Here is a 24,503-nt window from a genome sequence, read left to right on the forward strand (position 1 = left end):
ACCCCGCTATCATTGTTTATGGGGGAGGGCGGGTGGCTGAATTTGTGGAGGATGCGTCACCCTGAGTTAAGAGAATATACCTGTCACTCGTCCACTAAACGCTCTCTATCGCGCATAGATTACATATTTGGTTCCAGTGGTCTAGCGATGTGGGTGGATAACAGAGCATGGCAGTAGGGGGATCTCAGACCATAGCCCAGTCATTCTTAAACTTAAATATCAACAATTAAACAATAGGATAGTTTGGAAGCTGAATCCTTTCTGGTTAAAGTTAATAGTGTCCACCGATAGAACGATCGATCAGTTGCATTGTTTCATCGCGTCTCATCCGGAACCTAAAGATAATTTATTTTGGGATGACCTTAAGGCATATCTGAGGGGCTGTTTGTCCTCCACGATCTCTTTATATTAAGCGGGTAACCTCAAGGGAGGATGAGGAAATGGAGCGAAGATTGAAAGACTCAGAGGCTACATACATATCTAATCAAACTAGTGGCAACAGGACTGAGTGGTTGACTGCCCAGAAGTTATACGCCCAGCATATAGACACTAAATCTAAGCGTAAACTATTCTTCACCCGTCAGTCTTATTTTGAACTAGGAAACCAGGCAAGTAAATTTTTGGCCTATTTAGTGTGCCAACACAATACCTCCAATACAATATTGCAGATTCGTAAGGCGGATGGTTTACTGGTGTCTTCGACCGAGGAGATACTTGGTTGTTTTTACGACTACTGTAGGTCATTATATGAATCTAAAAGTGACTTTGATAATTTGGGATGCTTGGACTATTTGTCAGATGTGACATTCCCTACATTAAATCCTGACCAGCGAGCCCTTATGGACGCTACGTTCACTGCGGAAGACATAGAAAATGCTACAACGGACATGGCTTCTGGGAAGGCCCCTGGACCAGATGAGTTGCCCATTTAACTTTATAGGAAATACCGGGATATACTGGTTCCACTTCTGGTGAGGGTATTTCGGGGAATTTGGGAAGGGAAGTCTATGCCTGAATCCTTTTATGAGGCTAATATCATAATGCTTAGGAAGGAGGGAAAGGACCCCCTGGAATGTGGATCTTACCGTCCTATTTCATTAGTAAATGTGGACTATAACATTTTTACCAAGATTCTGGCTACCAGATTGAATTCAATCTCATTGAACCTTATACATCCTGATCAAACGGGTTTCATGCCTGGTAAGAGCACTTCCATTAACATCAGACGGGTCCAGTCAATAGTCCAATATAGCTCCTTAGTGCCCGACAACAAATGGGCATTGGCATCGTTAGATGCCGCCAAGGCTTTTGACTCTCTTGAGTGGCCTTTCCTCTCCGCGTGCTTGCAAAGATATGGCTTTGGTGACAAATTTATAAAATGGATCAAAATATTATATATGAAACTCAAAGCCCGTATCATAGTAAATAATTCTGTATTTCAGTCTTTTTCACTACAGTACATAGGGGGACTCTTCAAGGTTGCCCCCTCTCCCCCGCCCTCTTCGCTCTTGCAATTGAGGCGCTAGCAATACGTATAAGATCTTCCCCTGGCATTAAGGGTATAGATATAGCGGGTCGGGTGGACACTATAGGTCTATATGCTGATGATATGGTGATATTCATGGATGAAGCAGAAGAAACTCTGCCGCAAGTGATAGATTATAGATAGATTCAGCAAATATTCAGGCTTATATATAAATTGGGAGAAGTCGGCTCTGTTACCCCTTTCTCATGCCCCGATGCCGCAGCTAGAGGCTCTCTCCTCGCTGTCTAATGTATCTAATTTTAAATATTTGGGTGTCTACATATCCCGTGATAGTGCGTCTGATTCACAGCTTAATATCCACCCACTGCTGGAACTAGTTAAAGTTAAATTTGTATCCTGGAGCAAGCTCCCGTTGTCTATAGCCGGACGCATCAACCTGATTAAAATTTATATTGCTTCCCAAGCTTAACTACTCCCTTCAGCACATAGCTGTGATGGTGCCCAAATCCTTCTTTGTGAATCTCAATTCCCAGATCACGTCTTTTATATGGGGGAGAACTAGGCCCAAACTTGAATTGGCCACCTTACAAAGACCTAAAAAGGAAGTGGGGCGGCGTTACCAGATTTTTTCCTGTATTATTTGGCTTGGCAGCCTAAAGCTTTAAGTATATGGATGCCGGGTAGCTACATCCCCAATTCTGAAAGTCATCTGCTTAATGCTGCACAGACTGATTGATTGCCTATTGGGTTTCCTTGAGTTAGAGACGACTAATACCCCCCGTTTGCTACCCTTGCTCCGACTGGCACGATTAACATGGAGGCAAATCAAGAAAGTAACTGGGTTTAAAGATTTTATAGCAGAAATGCCCCTGTGGAATAATGATTATTTTCCGGAACTGCTACATCACCCGTCCACCGATTTTTGGTTTCAGCATAGCGTCTCTTCGATGGGGGACTTATATGATCGGGGGATCTTAAAGTCTTTTGAACAATTACAGATCACACATGATATCCCAAGATCCCAATTTTTTCGCTATTTACAACTGAGATCAGCTCTTCAATCGCATGTGAGATATAAGGGTGTAGGCCGTACTATTTCATCTCTACCTCTGATAGGAATCCTTAAGTCGCAGGGTCTCATCTCCTCTCTATATACATACAGTTGTGGCCAAAAGTATTGACACCCCTGCAATTTTGTCAGATAATACTCAGTTTCTTTCTGAAAATGATTGCAAACACAAATTCTTTGGTATTATTATCTTCATTTAATTTGTCTTAAATGAAAAAACACAAAAAGAATTGTCCTAAAGCCAAATTGGATATAATGCCACACCAAATATTACAAAGAGGGTGGACCAAAGAATTGGCACTGTTTGAAAAATCATGTGATGCTTCTCTAATTTGTGTAATTAACAGCACCTGTAACTTACCTGTGGCACCTAACAGGTGTTGGCAATAACTAAATCACACTTGCAGCCAGTTGACATGGATTAAAGTTGACTCAACCTCTGTCCTGTGTCCTTGTGTGTACCACATTGAGCATGGCGAAAAGAAAGAAGACCAAAGAATTGTCTGAGGACTTGAGAAACCAAATTGTGAGGAAGCATGAGCAATCTCAAGGCTACAAGTCCATCTCCAAAGACCTGAATGTTCCTGTGTCTACCGTGCGCAGTGTCATCAAGAAGTTTAAAGCCCATGACACTGTGGCTAACCTCCCTAGATGTGGACGGAAAAGAAAAATTGACAAGAGATTTCAACGCAATATTGTGCGGATGTTGGATAAAGAACCTCGACTAACATCCAAACAAGTTCAAGCTGCCCTGCAGTCCGAGGGTACAACAGTGTCAACCCGTACTATCCGTCGGCGTCTGAATGAAAAGGGACTGTATGGTAGGAGATCCAGGAAGACCCCACTTCTTACCCCGAGACATAAAAAAGCCAGGCTGGAGTTTGCTAAAACTTACCTGAAAAAGCCTAAAACGTTTTGGAAGAATGTTCTCTGGTCAGATGAGACAAAAGTAGAACTTTTTGGGCAAAGGCATCAACATAGAGTTTACAGGAGAAAAAAAGAGGCATTCAAAGAAAAGAACACGGTCCCTACAGTCAAACATGGCGGAGGTTCCCTGATGTTTTGGGGTTGCTTTGCTGCCTCTGGCACTGGACTGCTTGACCGTCTGCATGGCATTATGAAGTCTGAAGAGTACCAACAAATTTTGCAGCATAATGTAGGGCCCAGTGTGAGAAAGCTGGGTCTCCCTCAGAGGTCATGGGTCTTCCAGCAGGACAATGACCCAAAACACACTTCAAAAAGCACTAGAAAATGGTTTTAGAGAAAGCACTGGAGACTTCTAAGGTGGCCAGCAATGAGTCCAGACCTGAATCCAATAGAACACCTGTGGAGAGATCTAAAAATGGCAGACTGGAGAAGGCACCCTTCTAATATCAGGGACCTGGAGCAGTTTGCCAAAGAACAATGGTCTAAAATTCCAGCAGAGCATTGTAAGAAACTCATTGATGATTACCGGAAGCGGTTGGTTGCAGTTATTTTGGCTAAAGGTTGTGCAACCAAGTATTAGGCTGAGGGTGCCAATACTTTTGTCTGGCCCATTTGTGGAGTTTTGTGTGACCTGATCAATGTTTTGCTTTTTGCTTCATTCTCTTTTGTGTTTTTTCATTTAAGACAAATTAAATGAAGATAATAATACCAAAGAATTTGTGTTTGCAATCATTTTCAGGAAGAAACTGAGTATTATCTGACAAAATTGCAGGGGTGTCAATACTTTTGGCCACAACTGTACATGCTGTCAGTGGGAGCAGAATCTGCCATACTTTCTATTAAGAGAAAGTGGGAACGACTCATCCCTAACACGCAAGAAGAGGAGTGGGAGGAGATCCTGGAATCTACGATTGGGGTTTCACCATCTATTAACAGAATGATACTATTATATATAATAAATCAATCATACTTGACTCCGACACGATTTTTTAGGATGGGTCGATTCCAATCATCGGAATGCTTACGTTGCCACTCTGCAGACACAGATTTTATTCATATGGTATGGCAGTGTCCCACTGTCCTACATTACTGGAAAGGGGTGCCGTTACTGTCATCTCTAGTACAAGCCCCTGTCCCTCTGGAGCCATTGGTCTGCTTGTTTGGGGTATGGGATGAGGAGATTTGGGATCGATATACTGGGGTCTTCCTGCGTGAGACATTATTTATGGCACGGAAAGTACTGGCACTACGGTGGATGGGAACTTCATTCCCCTCTCTTAGAATTTGGTTGGACTTGGTAAATTCGGTTGTTCCATACGAGCGCACATTATACCAGAATAGGGGATGCCCGGGTAAATTTGAAAAGATTTGGGGGAGGTGGAATTCCTCTCATCTCACCTTGCAAGGCTGAGACATCACATGCGGGATAATATGTTGTAGGACACCAGGCTGCGAAATAGTAGATACTAGTTGATGTATTGGTAGTCTTAGTTTAGGAATTTCTGATTGGATTTCATTATCTGAATAATATGTTAAAGGCTTGTGAGATTTGATCGATATACACGCTTTATAATGTATAACCAACTGTCCTTTACATATGTTTGGGAGATTATGTACATGCTATCCTGTATCTTGTATTTTTCTTTTTAAAAAAAAAAAAAGTGTGCAATTTCTCAGTTCTATATTTTATAATGGATAGAAACGTGTATGCTCTGTGAAAAATGCTTGTCATCATAAGCCAATTTGTATGTTGTACATCTTTTATGTCCTGAAGTTCAATAAACGAATTTAAAAAAAAAACAAAGGAAAAACAGCCTGAAACTACTGTAATGTATGGATAACGGAAGAAACACCGATTCCAAAGATGTAATTATTTTTTCTGAGCTCCCTTTCACATCTCGTCAGTAAGCCAGCAAATAGCCTGTGCTATTGAAGCATCTTAGAGTCTTGCTTTACTGTGTGCGAGCTGAGGACACCGTCTGTACTGTGTGCGAGCTGAGGACACCGTCTGTACTGTGTGCGAGCTGAGGACACCGTCTGTACTGTGTGCGAGCTGAGGACACCGTCTGTACTGTGTGCGAGCTGAGGACACCGTCTGTACTGTGTGCGAGCTGAGGACACCGTCTGTACTGTGTGCGAGCTGAGGACACCGTCTGTACTGTGTGCGAGCTGAGGACACCGTCTGTACTGTGTGCGAGCTGAGGACACCGTCTGTACTGTGTGCGAGCTGAGGACACCGTCTGTACTGTGTGCGAGCTGAGGACACCGTCTGTACTGTGTGCGAGCTGAGGACACCGTCTGTACTGTGTGCGAGCTGAGGACACCGTCTGTACTGTGTGCGAGCTGAGGACACCGTCTGTACTGTGTGCGAGCTGAGGACACCGTCTGTACTGTGTGCGAGCTGAGGACACCGTCTGTACTGTGTGCGAGCTGAGGACACCGTCTGTACTGTGTGCGAGCTGAGGACACCGTCTGTACTGTGTGCGAGCTGAGGACACCGTCTGTACTGTGTGCGAGCTGAGGACACCGTCTGTACTGTGTGCGAGCTGAGGACACCGTCTGTACTGTGTGCGAGCTGAGGACACCGTCTGTACTGTGTGCGAGCTGAGGACACCGTCTGTACTGTGTGCGAGCTGAGGACACCGTCTGTACTGTGTGCGAGCTGAGGACACCGTCTGTACTGTGTGCGAGCTGAGGACACCGTCTGTACTGTGTGCGAGCTGAGGACACCGTCTGTACTGTGTGCGAGCTGAGGACACCGTCTGTACTGTGTGCGAGCTGAGGACACCGTCTGTACTGTGTGCGAGCTGAGGACACCGTCTGTACTGTGTGCGAGCTGAGGACACCGTCTGTACTGTGTGCGAGCTGAGGACACCGTCTGTACTGTGTGCGAGCTGAGGACACCGTCTGTACTGTGTGCGAGCTGAGGACACCGTCTGTACTGTGTGCGAGCTGAGGACACCGTCTGTACTGTGTGCGAGCTGAGGACACCGTCTGTACTGTGTGCGAGCTGAGGACACCGTCTGTACTGTGTGCGAGCTGAGGACACCGTCTGTACTGTGTGCGAGCTGAGGACACCGTCTGTACTGTGTGCGAGCTGAGGACACCGTCTGTACTGTGTGCGAGCTGAGGACACCGTCTGTACTGTGTGCGAGCTGAGGACACCGTCTGTACTGTGTGCGAGCTGAGGACACCGTCTGTACTGTGTGCGAGCTGAGGACACCGTCTGTACTGTGTGCGAGCTGAGGACACCGTCTGTACTGTGTGCGAGCTGAGGACACCGTCTGTACTGTGTGCGAGCTGAGGACACCGTCTGTACTGTGTGCGAGCTGAGGACACCGTCTGTACTGTGTGCGAGCTGAGGACACCGTCTGTACTGTGTGCGAGCTGAGGACACCGTCTGTACTGTGTGCGAGCTGAGGACACCGTCTGTACTGTGTGCGAGCTGAGGACACCGTCTGTACTGTGTGCGAGCTGAGGACACCGTCTGTACTGTGTGCGAGCTGAGGACACCGTCTGTACTGTGTGCGAGCTGAGGACACCGTCTGTACTGTGTGCGAGCTGAGGACACCGTCTGTACTGTGTGCGAGCTGAGGACACCGTCTGTACTGTGTGCGAGCTGAGGACACCGTCTGTACTGTGTGCGAGCTGAGGACACCGTCTGTACTGTGTGCGAGCTGAGGACACCGTCTGTACTGTGTGCGAGCTGAGGACACCGTCTGTACTGTGTGCGAGCTGAGGACACCGTCTGTACTGTGTGCGAGCTGAGGACACCGTCTGTACTGTGTGCGAGCTGAGGACACCGTCTGTACTGTGTGCGAGCTGAGGACACCGTCTGTACTGTGTGCGAGCTGAGGACACCGTCTGTACTGTGTGCGAGCTGAGGACACCGTCTGTACTGTGTGCGAGCTGAGGACACCGTCTGTACTGTGTGCGAGCTGAGGACACCGTCTGTACTGTGTGCGAGCTGAGGACACCGTCTGTACTGTGTGCGAGCTGAGGACACCGTCTGTACTGTGTGCGAGCTGAGGACACCGTCTGTACTGTGTGCGAGCTGAGGACACCGTCTGTACTGTGTGCGAGCTGAGGACACCGTCTGTACTGTGTGCGAGCTGAGGACACCGTCTGTACTGTGTGCGAGCTGAGGACACCGTCTGTACTGTGTGCGAGCTGAGGACACCGTCTGTACTGTGTGCGAGCTGAGGACACCGTCTGTACTGTGTGCGAGCTGAGGACACCGTCTGTACTGTGTGCGAGCTGAGGACACCGTCTGTACTGTGTGCGAGCTGAGGACACCGTCTGTACTGTGTGCGAGCTGAGGACACCGTCTGTACTGTGTGCGAGCTGAGGACACCGTCTGTACTGTGTGCGAGCTGAGGACACCGTCTGTACTGTGTGCGAGCTGAGGACACCGTCTGTACTGTGTGCGAGCTGAGGACACCGTCTGTACTGTGTGCGAGCTGAGGACACCGTCTGTACTGTGTGCGAGCTGAGGACACCGTCTGTACTGTGTGCGAGCTGAGGACACCGTCTGTACTGTGTGCGAGCTGAGGACACCGTCTGTACTGTGTGCGAGCTGAGGACACCGTCTGTACTGTGTGCGAGCTGAGGACACCGTCTGTACTGTGTGCGAGCTGAGGACACCGTCTGTACTGTGTGCGAGCTGAGGACACCGTCTGTACTGTGGTCTCCAGTTTTGGACTCCGTCTGTACTGTGGTCTCCAGTTTTGGACTCCTGCTGTACTGTGGTCTCCAGTTTTGGACTCCTGCTGTACTGTGGTCTCCAGTTTTGGACTCCTGCTGTACTGTGGTCTCCAGTTTTGGACTCCTGCTGTACTGTGGTCTCCAGTTTTGGACTCCTGCTGTACTGTGGTCTCCAGTTTTGGACTCCTGCTGTACTGTGGTCTCCAGTTTTGGACTCCTGCTGTACTGTGGTCTCCAGTTTTGGACTCCTGCTGTACTGTGGTCTCCAGTTTTGGACTCCTGCTGTACTGAGTGTGTATGTAAGTTTAGGAGTCCTGTTGTAATAAATGTGTGAGCCTTATGCTACAAGGCAATACAGATAATAAACTGTTTTCTAGCTTATTGCTAGAGAGTGAACATGAGTTCAGAGATAAGATGTATGAAATCTGTGTCTCAAATCAATGCATTATAGTAGTTCCTGCAGTAGTTCTGTCTATCGGCCTAACCAACCACTGCGCTCTGCAAATGACTTTCGACTAACCTCTGCCCTAATCCGTACCTCCCACTCCCGACTCCAAGACTTCTCCCGTGCTGCGCCAATCCTCTGGAATGCTCTACCCCAAGATATTAGGACCATCCACAATTTGCATAGTTTTAGGCGCTCGCTCAAAACACATTTGTTCAGAGCGGCCTATCACATTCAGTAATCAAAGTCATTTTATGCTTGTGTGTGTGTAGCCCATTCACTATCTCCATCTATCCCCCACCCCCTGAAGATGGCTGGACCATCATTGTAAATAAATCATTGTAAATACAAACCTGTGCTTTTTATCTCCCCTACCTCATTGTAGATTGTAAGCTCCCACGAGCAGGGTCGTCTTATTTCGCTTTAATGTATTGTTAACGTTATTACTTATGACTGCTGTGTTTGAAACTGTTCAACTGTAAAGCGCTGCGTAATATGTTGGCGCTATATAAAGATTATTATTATTATTATTATTATTTCCATATTCTTTGTAACAACCAATGGTGCTTTATAAATAAATAATAACAATTGAACTCCCAGTATTTCCATGAGATCAGTAGAAGTATAGAATGAGGCTGTGACCACGACTATGAGATTCATGTTCTATCCGAATTAAATATGATATGATATTGATGACCTATCCAACAAGACAGGTTCTCTATAGAGATGAGCGAACGTGCTCTGATATTGTGTTATCCGAGCACGCTTGTGTGCTAAGAGTATCTTCGGCGTGCTCCAATACTATGTTCGAGTCGTTGCTGCTGCATGTGTCACACCCCAGAGTCCGGTTTTCACAGTGACATTACCTCCCTCTAATGGGAAAAGTCATGCTTGGAAAGACAGAAAAGGGACCCCCATGCCAGGCAGCATAGATTTAATCACAATTTCCTGCTGCAGGTCAGAAAAGGGAGATGCCTTATAAATTCTGGCCAGCAGAGGGGGTTGGTGAGTCAGCTAGAAGTCAGCTGAGGGAGTTGTCATGGAAATGAAACAGCTGTGAGGACGTGAGGTAAAGAGATCTTTCTTGAAGATCCTGTCAGATGAAGACAGGGAGCTGGTCTGTGAAGAGGGAAAGGACAAGAGCAGAGACTGAAAGACTCTAGGGAAGCTAAAATACTGCATATAGCAGACCCCTGAGTGAAGCGCTAATAAAGAGAAAACGGACATCAGAGTCCTAGGCTGACAGGAACTGAATCTGAAAGTACAGGGGACTGTAAATTCCTGTGCACATTGAACACCTGAGGGCACGGCAGCGGATAAGGTTGAAGGAAGTCTTGAAGTCCATCTAGTTCAACCCATATCCTAACTTGCCCTAACATGTTGATCCAGAGGAAGGCAGAAAAAAAACCCATGTGGCAAACAGTAAGCTTCACATTGGGGGAAGGATCGCCTCGTCTGACAGGTAAGTAGCGACCCCCGACCCCTGCGATGTCGCTGGTGAGATCTGCCTGTGTGGCAGCTCACTAGCGACCACTTAGCGATGTACCAGCGATCCTGACCGCGTCATATCGCTGGTCGGGATCGCTGGTACATCGCTAAGTGTGACAGTGCCTTTAGAGTAAAAAGATCATTAGAAAGGTCTTTGTACTGTCCCCGCATATATTTATACATTGTAATAAGATCACCCCTAAGCCTTCGCTTTTCCTAACTAAATAACCCCAAGTGTAATAACCTGTCTTGGTTTGGCAGACCCCCTAGTTCCCTAATAACCTTGGTTGCTCTTCTCTGCACCCTCTCCAGTTCAGCTATGTCTTTCTTATACACCGGAGACCAGAACTGTACACAGTATTCTAAGTGTAGTCGCACTAGTGACTTATCTAGAGGTAAAATTATGTTCTCCTCATGAGCATCTATGCCTCTTTTAATGCATCCCATTATTTTATTTGCCTTTGCAGCAGCTGCCTGACACTGGCCACTAAATGTGAGTTTGTCGTCCACCCATACACCGAGGTCTTTTTCAGTGACAATTTTGCCCAGTGTTTTACAATTAAGAACATAATTATACATCTTGTTCGTTCTACCCAAGTGCGTGACCTTACATTTATCCCCATTAAAGCTCATTTGCCATTTATCAGCCCAAGCTTCTAGTTTACATAAATCCTCCTTTAATATAAAATTGTCCTCCTCTGTATTGATTATCCTGCAGAGTTTAGTGTCATCTGCAAATATTGAAATTCTACTCTCTATGCCCCCTACAAGGTTATTAATTCATTAATTAATATGTTAAAAAGAAGCGGGCCCAAAACTGACCCCTGTGGTACCCCACTTATAACCGTGACCCTGTCCGAGTGTGCTCCATTAATAACATTAATATTAATAAATTAATAACTAATGTGTTGCGGCTGTCGAACAGCCACGAGACATGCAGCTGCTGGGACTCTAACATAGTGCTCAAGCACGCCGAAAACACACTATTAGCACACAAGTGTGCTTGGGTAACACCTTATCAGGCAACGTTGGCTCATCACTATCTACTGTATCAGAGTACTGAGTGCACTGTAATCATTCCCCCAACACATCGACATCCAGCTCTGCACACACATGCCGCAAAGCAGGCTGTAAATCAAGGAGCAGCGCACTCGTGGTGTATTGAGCAGCAACTGTACCACTTCCTGCAGGAAGAATCATTTTCTCCCTGTAACTTCTACTGCAATAAACCAATTTTTTAATGTGATTTGAACATTATCTAGCACAGTATATGCAGGTACATGTCATTTTTGAGCAGTCACCAGCTCTTTAAATCTACAAATCTTCAACATCCCCATTGACACCCACCAGCCAGCAGCCTCCAAACTCCTGTGACTTACCTCATCCTTTGGACTTACTCAGTGGTCCTACTCAGCCACCCACACAGATGGACATACATTAGACCTCATCTTCACTCGCCTCTGTTCCCTGTCTAATCTCACAACCTCTCCCTTCCCCCTATCTGACCACCATCGACTCACCTTCTCATTCTTGTCCTCCTCACCTGCCCCCCATGTCCAGCCACTAGCACATCCTCGCTGAAACCTCGCACACCTAGACATCCACAGACTCTCAGACTCTCTTCTACCTCTGTCCTCCATATCTTCACTCCACAACACGGACAGTGCCACCGGTTTCTACAACGCCACCCTCACATCAGCCATAGACTCAGTCGCTCCTCTCATGCATGGCAAAGTGTGTCAAATCAATAGGCAACCCTGGCACAACAACCTCACCAAAAAACTTCGACAAGCATCCAGGGTCGCGGAGCGGCGTTGGAAGAAAACACGCCTGCCAGACGACTTCACTGCTTTCAAACAAGCTACAATTGCCTTTAAATCAGCCCTCACCTCTGCTAAACTGACCTATTTCACAAACCTTGTATCTTCATTATCCCACAACCCAAAACAACTGTTCAGCACATTTAACTCTCTCCTCCGCCCACCACTGCCACCTCCAACTCCCCTCATCTCTGCTGAGGACTTTGCCACCTACTTCAACAACAAGATCGACCAAACAAGGCAAACCTTAACAGTTCCACCACCCCAACCGCTCCACATACCAGACCTCTGCCCTTCCCTAATAACCTCCCTCTACAATATCACTAAAGGAGAGCTTACTCATCTCCTTTCCAAATCACGCCTCACCACCTGTGCAGTTGACCCCGTCCCTTCCCACCTGCTCCCCAACCTCACTAACATGATCATTCCAGCCCTAACCCATCTCTTCCAGCTATCCCTAACTTCTGGTACCTTCCCCTCTGCCTTCAAACATGCCACCATAACACCCATTCTCAAAAAATCAAACCTTGACCCAACTGCTATGCCCAGCTATCGCCCCATATCACTGCTCCAGTTTGCTTCCAAACTCCTCGAACAGCATGTCCATTCTCAACTTTCCTCCCACCTCTCATCTAACTCCTTCCTTGACATTCTGCAATCTGGCTTCCGCCCCCACCACTCCACTGAACCTGCCCTGACCAAAATTACTAATGACTTACTCTCAGCCAAAGCTAACAGACAGTTCTCCATCCTTCTCCTTCTTGACCTGTCCTCTGCCTTTGACACAGTTGACCACTGCCTACTGCTACAGATTCTTTCTTCCCTTGGCATAAAAGACCTCGCCCTATCCTGGATTTCCTCATACCTTTCTGACCGCACATTCAGCGTCTCCCACACTACCTCCTCATCCCGCCCCCTCTCTGGTGAAGTCCCCCAAGGCTCTGTACTGGGGCCCCTACTTTTTTCCATCTATACTCTTGGCCTAGGACAACTCATAAAGTCCCATGGCTTCCAGTACCACCTGTATGCAGATGACACTCAGATCTACCTCTCTGGTCCAGATGTCACCTCTTTGCTGTCCAGAATCCCGGAGTGTCTATCAGCCATATCCTCCTTTTTCACCTCTCGCTTCCTACAACTCAACATAGACAAAACTGAACTCATTATCTTTCCTCCATCTCACGTATCTTCCCTACCCGATCTATTATGGTAAACGGCATCACGCTCTCTCCCGCACCTGAAATCCGCTGGCTCGGAGTAACTCTCGATTCTGCCCTGTCCTTAAAACCACACGTCCAAACTCTTGCCACCTCCTGTCGCCTCCAACTCAAAAATATTTCCAGAATCCGTGAAGGGCGTGAAGGTGGCTCTTTTAGATAAAAACTCCCTGGGGGGGGTGACAGGTTCCCTTTAATGGAGGTTATCTAGGACTCTAACATTGATGGGCAATCATTAGAATAGGGTCACACTGGTGTATTTTCTCTCATCCGAGAGAATCGGGTCAATTATGCAAATCACCCTCTGATTAAACTTTGCTCAGAATTTGATTATGGTGTATTCCAGTTCTCTTAGGTGAAGTTTTTTCTCCATACCCATGTTCACGAACCCTTAGAAAAGGCCATCAGTAACAGTTTGATCGAATTCAGACTGTCAGCAAAACCCAACCAAACTGCTTGAGAGGAGGCGTTTCCAGTTAGTGTGTCCCTACGGATTCTGGGTCTACCAGCGCTGATTGGACACTGTATAAGGAAACGCCCCATTGAAAAAGGAATTCCACTTCCCTGTCAATTTATTCATACATTTTTCAGAGGAATAACAGAGGAACGACACAATACAAAGCTTTTAGGAAAGATATTCCAAAGTTGTCATTTCATGAATAATACAAGGATTTCCTAAAAAAGAGACCTGTCGGGAGTGGCGACAGATCCTCATCACATGTGACGATTAGGTAGTTAGGCTTGTTTATCCTCGGGCACTGTCACGAATGTCTTCATAACCTTATGCATTTTGTCTTTTTTCCATGTAGGTGTTTTTAACAATACATTACGCACCTCTGGTTGACTCGCTGGCAGATGTCATCTTAAATGGCGACCTCACTATGTTTTCTTCAAAACCAGAACATGATGTTCAGCGCAGTTCCGTAAGTGGAAACCTCAATATTTCTTCAAGCAGTTGTGAAAAGCATTTAGTTTCTTGATAAAGTGCAGTGCCGTGACCAATATGTGATGCAGGCTTTATTTATATCTCGGTGTCATTGACCCGACTGTTCCAATATCCTCTCCAAATGCCTTTTCTTGGTAGTGCGCAGGAAGCCGCTGCTGTAAGCTGGAGGAATTTGTTTATCTTCAGTTTTATTGTAATCCTCTCATTCCTTTAACTCCTCATACTTTACAGTAAATGTAAAAATTGCTTATTAAAAAATCAGAGGGCACGGAGGCCAATCTCACTATAGAACGTCAGACGCGTTTTATGGTAAAGCTGTGCAGTGTAGTTCTGGGAAACGGCTGAGATGTCTTTCTTCTATACATGAAAGAGAAATTACAATGAAACCCATTGGCTGGTCAGCTAGAAAACTTCCATATTGGTAGTAATCTTTAGACACTGAGATGCAGGAGAGACACTGATTGCTACTCTTACACCTTCACTTTCAAGCCTGCATATCGAAAGTCTACTGATAATAACATCTTCCTTATAGGGGTTGTTCACTACACACCTCCTGTTCTAGTGCCGTTCCAGCCTCATCAGAGCTGGTTTCCCTGTTACGTTATGCTTATGCCACTTGAGCCCTACAGCCAATCAGCGGCCGATAACTGGCCACTTTACTCAAACAGTGAGGCCGATTCTCAGTGAGGCTGGACTCGCCAGTGTAGCGCCCCCTACTTGTTGTACTTGCAATAGATGAGTCCCATGTAGCACTCTGTTGTCTGTGCACACTTGGTGAAACTCTTCACAAGGTTGTAGCAATACAGAGAAATCTAGGAGCCAAGGCACCAGACATCCTGCTTTGGTGACTTTATTGGTACAGAAAATCACAACATTTCAGCCGCGCAGGGCCTTTATCAAGTCATATAAAAAGACTCTGCACTGAATGAGCGCCCATGTAGCCTTCTTTATACAGTACAAGCCCACACATAGCCTCCTATATAAGGTATGAGCCCATATATAGCCTCCTGTATACAATGAGCCCCAACATAGCCTCCTATATTTAGTATGAGCCTCTATATAGCCTCCTGCATACAGTATGAGCCCCTATATAACCTCCTGTATACAGTATGAACCCTCCCATAGCCTCCTATATTCTATGAGCCCCTATATAGCCTCCTGTATGCAGTGTGAGCCCGCCCATAGCCTCCTATATTCTATGAGCCCCCATATAGCCTTCTGTATACAGTTTGAGCCCCTGTATTGCCTCTTGTATTCATAAGTTATGTTCAGCTCACACTTAAGAAGATTCCCACAGCATGTGAGATGATCTGAGCCAGGGCCGGCGTCAGCACCCGGCGCACCCGGGCAAGTGCCGGGGCCCTGGCGAGATGGGAGGGCCCACTCACGCTGTCTGGGATACCCGCCGGCTGCCGCCACGCCCCCCATGTACTGACCCCATCCTGCGCCCTCCGCGAGGGACCCACGCAGTGACGCAGCCCTTTACAGCCAGCAATGATCATCGCTTCCTTCGGCTGTAATCTTGTGTGCGGTGCCAGCACAGGACCTGTGATGAGGTCACAGGAGGGGAGGAGTCGGGTCACATGATCAGGGTGGCTGCAGGACTCTGCTGTGCTTTGCTGGTCGCTTTTCATTATGGTGCTGGTCTGGATGGATGAGGTAACGTTTGTGTGGGACAGTGGGGTCAGGGAGGGGTTTAACAAGGTGGATGTAGCAGAGCCGTGTGTGTACTTGTGTGGGGTCAGGGAGGGGTTTAACAAGGTGGATGTAGCAGAGCCGTGTGTGTACTTTGTGTGGGGTCAGGAGGGGTTTAACAAGGTGGATGTAGCAGAGCCGTGTGTGTACTTGTGTGGGGTCAGGAGGGGTTTACAAGGTGGATGTAGCAGAGCCGTGTGTGTACTTGTGTGGGGTCAGGAGGGGTTTTACAAGGTGGATGTAGCAGAGCCGTGTGTATACTTGTGTGGGGTCAGGGAGGGGTTTACAAGTTGTACGGAGCAGAGCCGTGTGTGTATGAGGTGTACGGAGCAGAGCCGTGTGTGTACGAGGTGTACGGAGCGAAGCCGTGTGTGTACGAGGTGTATGGAGCAGAGCCGTGTGTGTACGAGATGTACGGAACGAAGCCCTGTGTGTACGGAGCTGGGCCGTGTGTTTATGAAGCGGAGCAGAGCCGGGGGTGTACGGAGTGAAGCCGCGTGTGTACAAGGTGTACGGAACGGAACGTGCGTGTACGAGGTGTATGGTGGGGAGCATTTATACCTCCCGAGTCCCAACTGTCCCGGATCCAGCGAGACAGTCCCGATTTTGAGAGAGAGACTGCCCCAGCCGGGAGCTTACTTTCCCCACGTGACACAGGAGTACACAGCAGAGCCCCAAGGAGCAATTTAAAACTTGCACGTAACGTTCTACCGGAAGTGACGTGCAGGAAGCTGACCAGAAATTAGGTCATTTTAGTAGGAGATTGTGACGGAACCATGGAGGCACTTCAGGGAATGCTTCAGATCCATCACCGTGTCCTCCTCTGACAGCGGACAGCGAGATCGCCTTGGAATCGGGGATGTCGGCCATGTGAGCGGATCATGATATGTCTTGCACCAGGAGGCTCAGGTAGGCACTACAATGGGAGCTGGGCTGCTATAGTATCTTTATAGAATTTTTCTTTCTCTGTTTCTTTCTCTCTCTGTTCTTTCTCTCTAATCTTTTTTTCTCTCTCTGTTCTTTCGCTCTCTGTTCTTTCTTTCTTTCTTTCTGTCTCTGTTCTTTCTCTCTGTCTGTTGTCTCTTTCCTCTTTCTTTCTCTCTCTGTTCTTTCTTTCCCCTCTTCCTCTCTGTTCTTTCCCCCTTTTTCTTTTTCTCTCTACCTCTCTGTTCTTTCTTTCCCTTCCTTTTTCTCTCTCTCCCTGTTCTTTTTTTCTGTCAACTTTTTCTCTCTCCGTTCTTTCTTTCCCCTTTTTTCTCTCCCTCTGTTCTTTATTCCCCTCTTTCTCTTTCTTTCTTTCTTTCTTTCGTTCTCTCTCTGTTCTTTTTTTTCTGTCCACTCTTTCTTTCTCTCTGTTCTTTCTTTCCCCTCTTTCTTTCTCTATCTGTTCTTTCTTTCTTTACCCTCTTTCTTTCTCTTTCTCTCTGTTCTTTTCTTTCTCTCTCTGTTCTTCCTTTCTTTCTCTCTGTTCTTTATTTTCTTTCTTTCTTTCTTTCTCTGTTCTTTCTTTCTTTCTCTGTTATTTCTTTCTATGTTCTTTCTTTCTCTGTTCTTTATTTCCCCTCTCTTCTTTCTTTCATGCGTACACTACTAATCCGTAGCCTCCGTCACATGAACGTGTTTTGCCACAGAGCGAGTGTCCGTGTGGATCACATGCATGTCCGTGTGATCCACACAGAGAGAAGTCCGTTTTTGGCCGTCACCACGGATGTCACACGGCATGAGTCGTGGTATGTGTTAAGGGGGGGCCGACTGAGACTTTTTCGCCCGGGGCCCTCAAAAACCTGGAGCCGGCCCTGATCTGAGCACAGGGTAGCATCTCTGCCAAACTTAGAACTCTTGCACAAGAAGATGAGAAAAATTTCCAGCTCCAGCAATAAAATCAAAAGCTTTATTCATGTATGGTGAAAATAGGAAACAAAAGCTGTCAGATAATTATACCGGTAATACCGGAGGAAGAGTGCCTAAAACAGCTCATAGACTTCAGTTTCATTGCGAATAGGTAGAGACAGAATATAAAAATGCCCTAACCAGCTGAAACACCTATCACAATCACAAGAAAACATTTTCAAACAGATACGGGTTAAAACAAGCAAGCAAAACGTGTTCGGAGAACAAGAATATAATAGTATCGAAAGACAGTGCGATAGAATGTACTAATAAGTACAACATGCATTCTTAATAGTGCAACAGAATTTATTTTTTTAGATTTAGTCCCAAAGGTACACGAGTGTTTAATAAATATATCCAACAGGCTTCCCTTTTGCGTAATCTTTTTTTTTTTTTTTTTTTTCTTTGTCCACAACGCAAATTTTTATGTGTTTGCTGTATGGCAAACACATTAAAATGTGTAATTTATCTATTATGTGTTGTGACAAAGTGATTAGAGACGTTTGAAATGTTGCGAGCTGTAGGTTGAACAATGTCATAGAGATGTTCCCAAATTCTCTCCTTTAGCTTCCTAATAGTGGAAGCCACATATAAAAGCTTGCAATCTATACGTTCGATTATATATATCACATGGTCTGGATTACAATTTAAAAAACTTTTTTGTAATTTCGAAGTTTTTTAATTTTTGAGAACAATAGAAGGTTAAAGTTATTTTTTAGCTTGCAAACAGGTTTTACAGGGTCATTGCCCACACTTATAAAAACCTTTGGTGGATAACGAATTAGAGCAACTGTGTGCCTTATTTGAATTATAAAAACTAGGAGACAAAAAATTGCCTAAAGTGGGTGCTCGTCTTGATACAATCTTGATGCCATTTTTTAACACAGCATCTATAATATCATCATCTTTCAAAATGTTCAAATTGCGATATATAATTTCTGAAATTGCTTTGAAATGAGTACTATATGTAAGAACCAAAACAGGTTGGTTCAAAGGGGAATCTTTTTTTATTTTTAATATTCCTATTAACAGATAAAAATTCAAAATATCCGGCACTCTAGTAATATGCAATAAATACTTCATCGGACGGATTGCCATGGAAGTGAGGAATGCCCAAATTGCATTGCAGAGTAATGGGAAGATTCCCTGTGGATAGCGCATTCTGTCTGATGAAGGTCTAGTTGTAAGACCGAAACGTTATGAACTTTGGGATTGCTTCATCTGAATAAACTTTATTGCATATTACTAGAGTGCCGGATTTTTTGAATTTTTATATATCAAGGGAGTGATATCTTTCTCCGTGCACCTTCTTATACGGAGTGTCGTGTATCTAAATTTTTGTATGATGCCTCTTAACAGAGTCAGAACTAGAAGCCGCAGCAATGAGTGATTCTCTAGATTTACCATCCACTAGGTTGAATGCATGGTCAATAGTTCAGCTAGGGTATTTTCTGTTCGTAAGACGTTTTTTAATGTTCTTTTTTTTTATTGATAAATGACAACTCATTGCTGCAGTTTCTTTTAGCCCTTATTGTTTCTCCTAAAGGGATGGACTTGATCGTATGAAAGGGGTGGAAACTATGTGCGTGGAGTATAGTGGTGCCTGCGTTTTTTTTGCGGTATGTACAACAACTTTTAGTTTTGGAAGGAATACCAGAAAGACACAAATCCAAAAAATTGATAGTGCTTTTATTAAACGAATGAGTAAATTTTAAATTATATGGATTATTATTGATGTAATTCATGAATACAGATATGGACTAAGGATCACCTGGCAAAACAAGTCACCTATGTATCTTGAATTCCATTTAATATGATCAAAAAAAGGATTGTCAGTGTTGAAAATTTATTGTTCCTCCCATCATGCCATAACCAAGTTGGCAACTGACGGGGAAAATTTAGCCCCCTTCGAAACTCCACTGTTTTGGAGGAAAAAAGTTTTATTAAATAAGTAATAGTTGTGTGATAGAAGAAATGAAAGTACTGAAATGATAAAAAATAATAATAATAATAATCTTTATTTATATAGCGCCAACATATTCCGCAGCGCTTTACAGTTGAACAGTTTCAAACACAACAGTCATAAGTAATAACGTTAACAATACAATAATTAAAGCGAAATAAGACGACCCTGCTCGTTGGAGCTTACAATCTACAATGAGGTGGGGGCGATACAAAGCACAGGTTTGTATTTACAATGATTCATTTAAGGGCATGTCACACTAAGAGATATCGCTAGCAATATCGCTATAACTAGTGACGTTATAGCGATATTGCTAGCGATATCGCTGTGTCTGATACCTACGACCCGCTCCCCCGCTGGTTATCGCTGATCGCGCAAGAACGTCCAGGACTGTTTCTCGTCGTCAGCTTCCTGTGGCGCTTCCTGCTGTGAGGACGAGCGACGCGTGGAGCCGGGCGGGAGGACGCAGGATCGCCTGGTGTGACAGGTAAGTAGCGATCCCCGTCCCCAGCGATGTCGCTAGTGAGATCTGCCTATGTGGCAGCTCACTAGCGACCACTTAGCAATGTACCAGCGATCCTGACCACGTCATATCGCTGGTCGGGATCGCTGGTACATCGCTAAGTGTGACAGTACCTTAACAATGATGGTCCAGCCATCTTCAGGGGGTGGGGGATAGATGGAGATAGTGAATGGGCTACACACACACAAGCATAAAATGACTTTGATTACTGAATGTAATAGGCCTCTCTGAACAAATGTGTTTTGAGCGAGCGCCTAAAACTATGCAAATTGTGGATGGTCCTAATATCTTGGGGTAGAGCATTCCAGAGGATTGGCGCAGCACGGGAGAAGTCTTGGAGTCGGGAGTGGGAGGTACGGATTAGGGCAGAGGTTAGTCGAAAGTCATTTGCAGAGCGCAGTGGTCGGTTAGGCCGATAGACAGAAATGAGGGAGGAGATGTAAGGGGGTGCCGCACTGTGGATAGCTTTGTGGGTGAGAACAAGTACTTTGAATTGTATCCTGTAATGAATGGGCAGCCAGTGTAACGACTGGCGAAGAGTGGATGCGTCCGAGAAATGATTAGCCAGATGGACAACCCTGGCTGCTGCATTAAGGATGGACTGGAGAGGGGAGAGTCGAGTGAGGGGGAGGCCAATTAATAGAGCGTTACAGTAGTCCAGGCGGGAGTGGATCAGGGCGACAGTGAGGGTTTTTGTTGTTTCCATGGTGAGAAAAGGGCGGATTCTAGAGATGTTCTTTAGGTGTAAGCGGCACGAGCGGGCAAGAGATTGTATATGGGAGGTGAAGGAGAGATCAGAGTCAAACATAACCCCCAGACAGCGCGCCTGCTGTCGGGGTGTTATTATGGTGCCACCCACGGAGAGGGAAATGTCAGATTTAGGGAGGTTAGTAGATGGCGGGAGCAGAAGAAGTTCAGTTTTGGAGAGGTTGAGTTTCAGATAGAGAGCAGACATGATGTTGGAGACTACAGACAGACAGTCAGTGGCGTTCTGTAGTACAGCGGGGGTAAGGTCAGGGGATGATGTGTATAGTTGTGTGTCATCAGCATAAAGATGGTACTGAAAGGCAAATCTGCTGATGGTCTGTCCAATTGGGACTGTGTAGAGAGAGAAGAGAAGGGGGCCAAGGACTAAGCCATGAGGTACCCCGACAGTGAGAGGAAGAGGAGATGAAGTGGAGCCAGAGAACAGAACACTGAGGGAGCGGTCAGAAAGATAGAAGGAGAACCAGGAGAGAGCAGTGTCCTTAATGCCTAGTGACTGGAGCCTAGATAGTAGGTGAGGGTGGTCAACAGTGTCGAAAGCTGCAGAAAGGTCGAGAAGAATGAGCAGAGTGTGGTCATCCTTAGAATCCTTCAAATAACCAGGCACCGTTTGTACCAAAGGTTGTAAGATGACATCCAACCATTCCCCTAGATGTTCATTTGATGATCCAATCCCTGAAACTATAGGGTGCATGGGAGGCGGAAAGGCGTTTTTGTGTGTTTTTGACAGGGCATGCAAAATGCGTCTCAGTTTTAGACACTCTTCCTCCGGTATTACCAGTATAATTGTCCGATAGTTTTGTTTTCTATTTTTATCTTGCGTGAATAAAGCTCTTGATTTTATTGCTGCTGGATATTTTATTTTCCTCATCTTGTGGTATAGCCTCTTGTATACAATGTGAGCCCCTATATAGCCTCCTATATACGGTAGAAGCCCTTACATCCCATACACACATTAATTAAAAGAAAATACATACAAACCTACTCACTTCGCTTCCTTTGCTATGGCACTCTGCTCTGATCTTCGAGGCTTCACTTCTAGTCTGACCAACAGTGCACAAAACACTATAATGAGGGCGCTGTGGCAATGGGTACCCCGGAGCCTCAAAACCCGAGCGGTAGCCCAGATTGCCCTCATTATAATCCTCCTATGCATTTAAAGGGAATCTGTCACCTATTTTTAGCCCTATGAGCTGCTGCCATCGCCATCAGGGGCTGATCTACCGCATTCTGTAATGCTGTACAGTCATGGCCAAAAGTTTTGAGAATGACACAAATATTAATTTTTACAAAGTCTACTGCTTCATTTTTTCTAATGGCAATTTGCATATACTCCAGAATGTTATAAAGAGTGATCAGCTTAACAGCAATTACTTGCAAAGTCAATATTTGCCTAGAAAATGAACTTAATCCCCCAAAACACATTTCAACATCATTGCAGCCCTGCCTTAAAAGGACCAGCTAACATCGTTTCAGTGATTGCTCCATTAACACAGGTGTGGGTGTTGATGAGGACAGGGCTGGAGATCAATCTGTCATGATTAAGTAAGAATGACACCACTGGACACTTTAAAAGGAGGCTGGTGCTTGGCATCATTGTTTCTCTTCTGTTAACCATGGTTATCTCTAAAGAAACACGTGCAGTCATCATTGCACTGCACAAAAATGGCCTAACAGGGAAGAGTATCGCAGCTAGAAAGATTGCACCTCAGTCAACAATCTATCCCATCATCAAGAACTTCAAGGAGAGAGGTTCCCTTGTTGCCAAAAAGGCTCCAGGGCGCCCAAGAAAGACCAGCAAGCGCCAGGACCGTCTCTTAAAAGTGTTTCAGCTGCGGGATTGGGCTACCAGCAGTGCAGAGCTTGCTCAGGAATGGCAACAGGCAGGTGTGAGTGCATCTGCATGCACTGTGATGCGGAGACTCTTGGAGCAAGGCCTGGTCTCAAGGAGGGCAGCAAAGAAGCCACTTCTCTCCAGGAATAACATCATGGACAGACTGATATTCTGCAAGAGGTACAGGGAGTGGACTGCTGAGGACTGGAGTAAATTCATTTTCTCTGATGAATCCCCTTTTCGATTGTTTGGGACATCTGGAAAATGGCTTATTCGGAGAAGACCAGGTGATCGCTACCACCAGTCTTGTCTCATGCCAACTGTCAAGCATCCTGAAACCATTCATGTGTGGGGTTGCTTCTCAGCCAAGGGAATGGGCTCTCTCTCAGTCTTGCCTAAAAACACAGCCATGAATAAAGAATGGTACCAGAATGTCCTCCAAGAGCAACTTCTCCCAACCGTCCAAGAGCAGTTTGGCGATCAACATTGCCTTTTTCAACATGATGGAGCACCTTGCCATAAAGCAAAGGTGATAACTAAATGGCTCAGGGAACAAAACATAGAGATTTTGGGACCATGGCCTGGAAACTCCCCAGATCTTAATCCCATTGAGAATTTGTGGACAAACAAAAACCTTAAAATTCAGACAAAATAAAAGCATTGATTTTGCAAGAATGGACTGCTATCAGTCAGGATTTGATCCAGAAGTTGATTGAGAGCATGCCAGCGAGAATTGCTGAGGTCCTGAAGAAGAAGGGCCAGCACTGCAAATATTGACTTGCTGCATTAACTCATTATAACTGTCAATATAACCTTTTGCTACTCATAATATGATTGCAATTATATTTCTGTATGTGATAAAAACATCTGACAAACACACATAAAAACCAGAGGCCAGCAGATCATGTGATAATATAATATTTGTGTCATTCTCAAAACTTTTGGCCATGACTGTAGATAAGCCCCCGATGAAACCTGAAAGATAAGAAAAATGAGTTGGATTATACTCACCCTGGGGTCCGGTCCGATGGGTGTCGCAGTCTGGTTCGGCACCTCCCATATTCTAGAGATGACGTCCTCCTTCTTACTTCTGCCGCGGCTTGCGCAGGTGTACTTTATCTGCCTTGTTGAGAGCAGAGTACTGCAGTTCGCAGGCGCCGGACCTCTCTGACCTTTCCCAGCGCCTGCGCACTGCAGTACTTTACTCTGCCCTCAACAGGGCAGATAATGTATACCTGCGCAGGAGCAGCGGCAGAAGTAAGAAGGAGGGCGCCATCGCTAGAAGATGGGAGACACCGGACCGTGACACCCACTGCGCCCCTGGTGAGGATAATCTAACTTGTTTTTCTTTCAGGTTACACTGGAGGCTTATCTACAGCATTACAGAATGCTGTAGGTAAGCACCCCGATGGCGATTGCAGCAGCTCATAGGGCTAAAAATAGGTAACATATTCCCTTTAAAAAAAGGTTCAAATGTATCTCATCAGAGAAATTTTCTTCTTTCTCTTCCAGGACTGATGTTGGCAGTGCAGCCAATCAACAAACTTTTAGGCTGTGAGCACTTTCGCAGCCATCACAGCCATGCCAAGTATTGTGCTCTGACTAGCGTAGGGAAAGGATGCTGCTCGAATGAGGGACAGTGTAAAAGAAATAGAAACGAAAAAATGTGGGGTCCCTATTATTTTTAATAACCAGCCAAAGGAAAGCAGACAGCTGTGAGCTGGTCTTGTT

At 45.7% G+C, this 24,503-nt stretch overlaps 1 protein-coding gene across 4 annotated transcripts in view; it reads left to right on the forward strand.

Annotated features, from left to right (window-relative positions):
- Positions 1-24,503, forward strand: part of CLEC16A (C-type lectin domain containing 16A) — a 411,773-nt gene that overhangs the window by 92,078 nt on the left and 295,192 nt on the right. For all 4 annotated transcript variants that reach the window (XM_073542856.1, XM_073542853.1, XM_073542854.1 and 1 more), the window contains exon 9: positions 13,966-14,079. In XM_073542856.1, the coding sequence (XP_073398957.1) occupies positions 13,966-14,079 (114 nt within the window). The remainder of the gene's footprint in view (positions 1-13,965; positions 14,080-24,503) is intronic.

This window comes from Dendrobates tinctorius, unplaced genomic scaffold (genome assembly GCF_039654945.1).
Source record: "Dendrobates tinctorius isolate UK_male_01 unplaced genomic scaffold, ASM3965494v1 ptg000129l, whole genome shotgun sequence".
NCBI classification, from domain to species: Eukaryota; Metazoa; Chordata; class Amphibia; order Anura; family Dendrobatidae; genus Dendrobates; species Dendrobates tinctorius.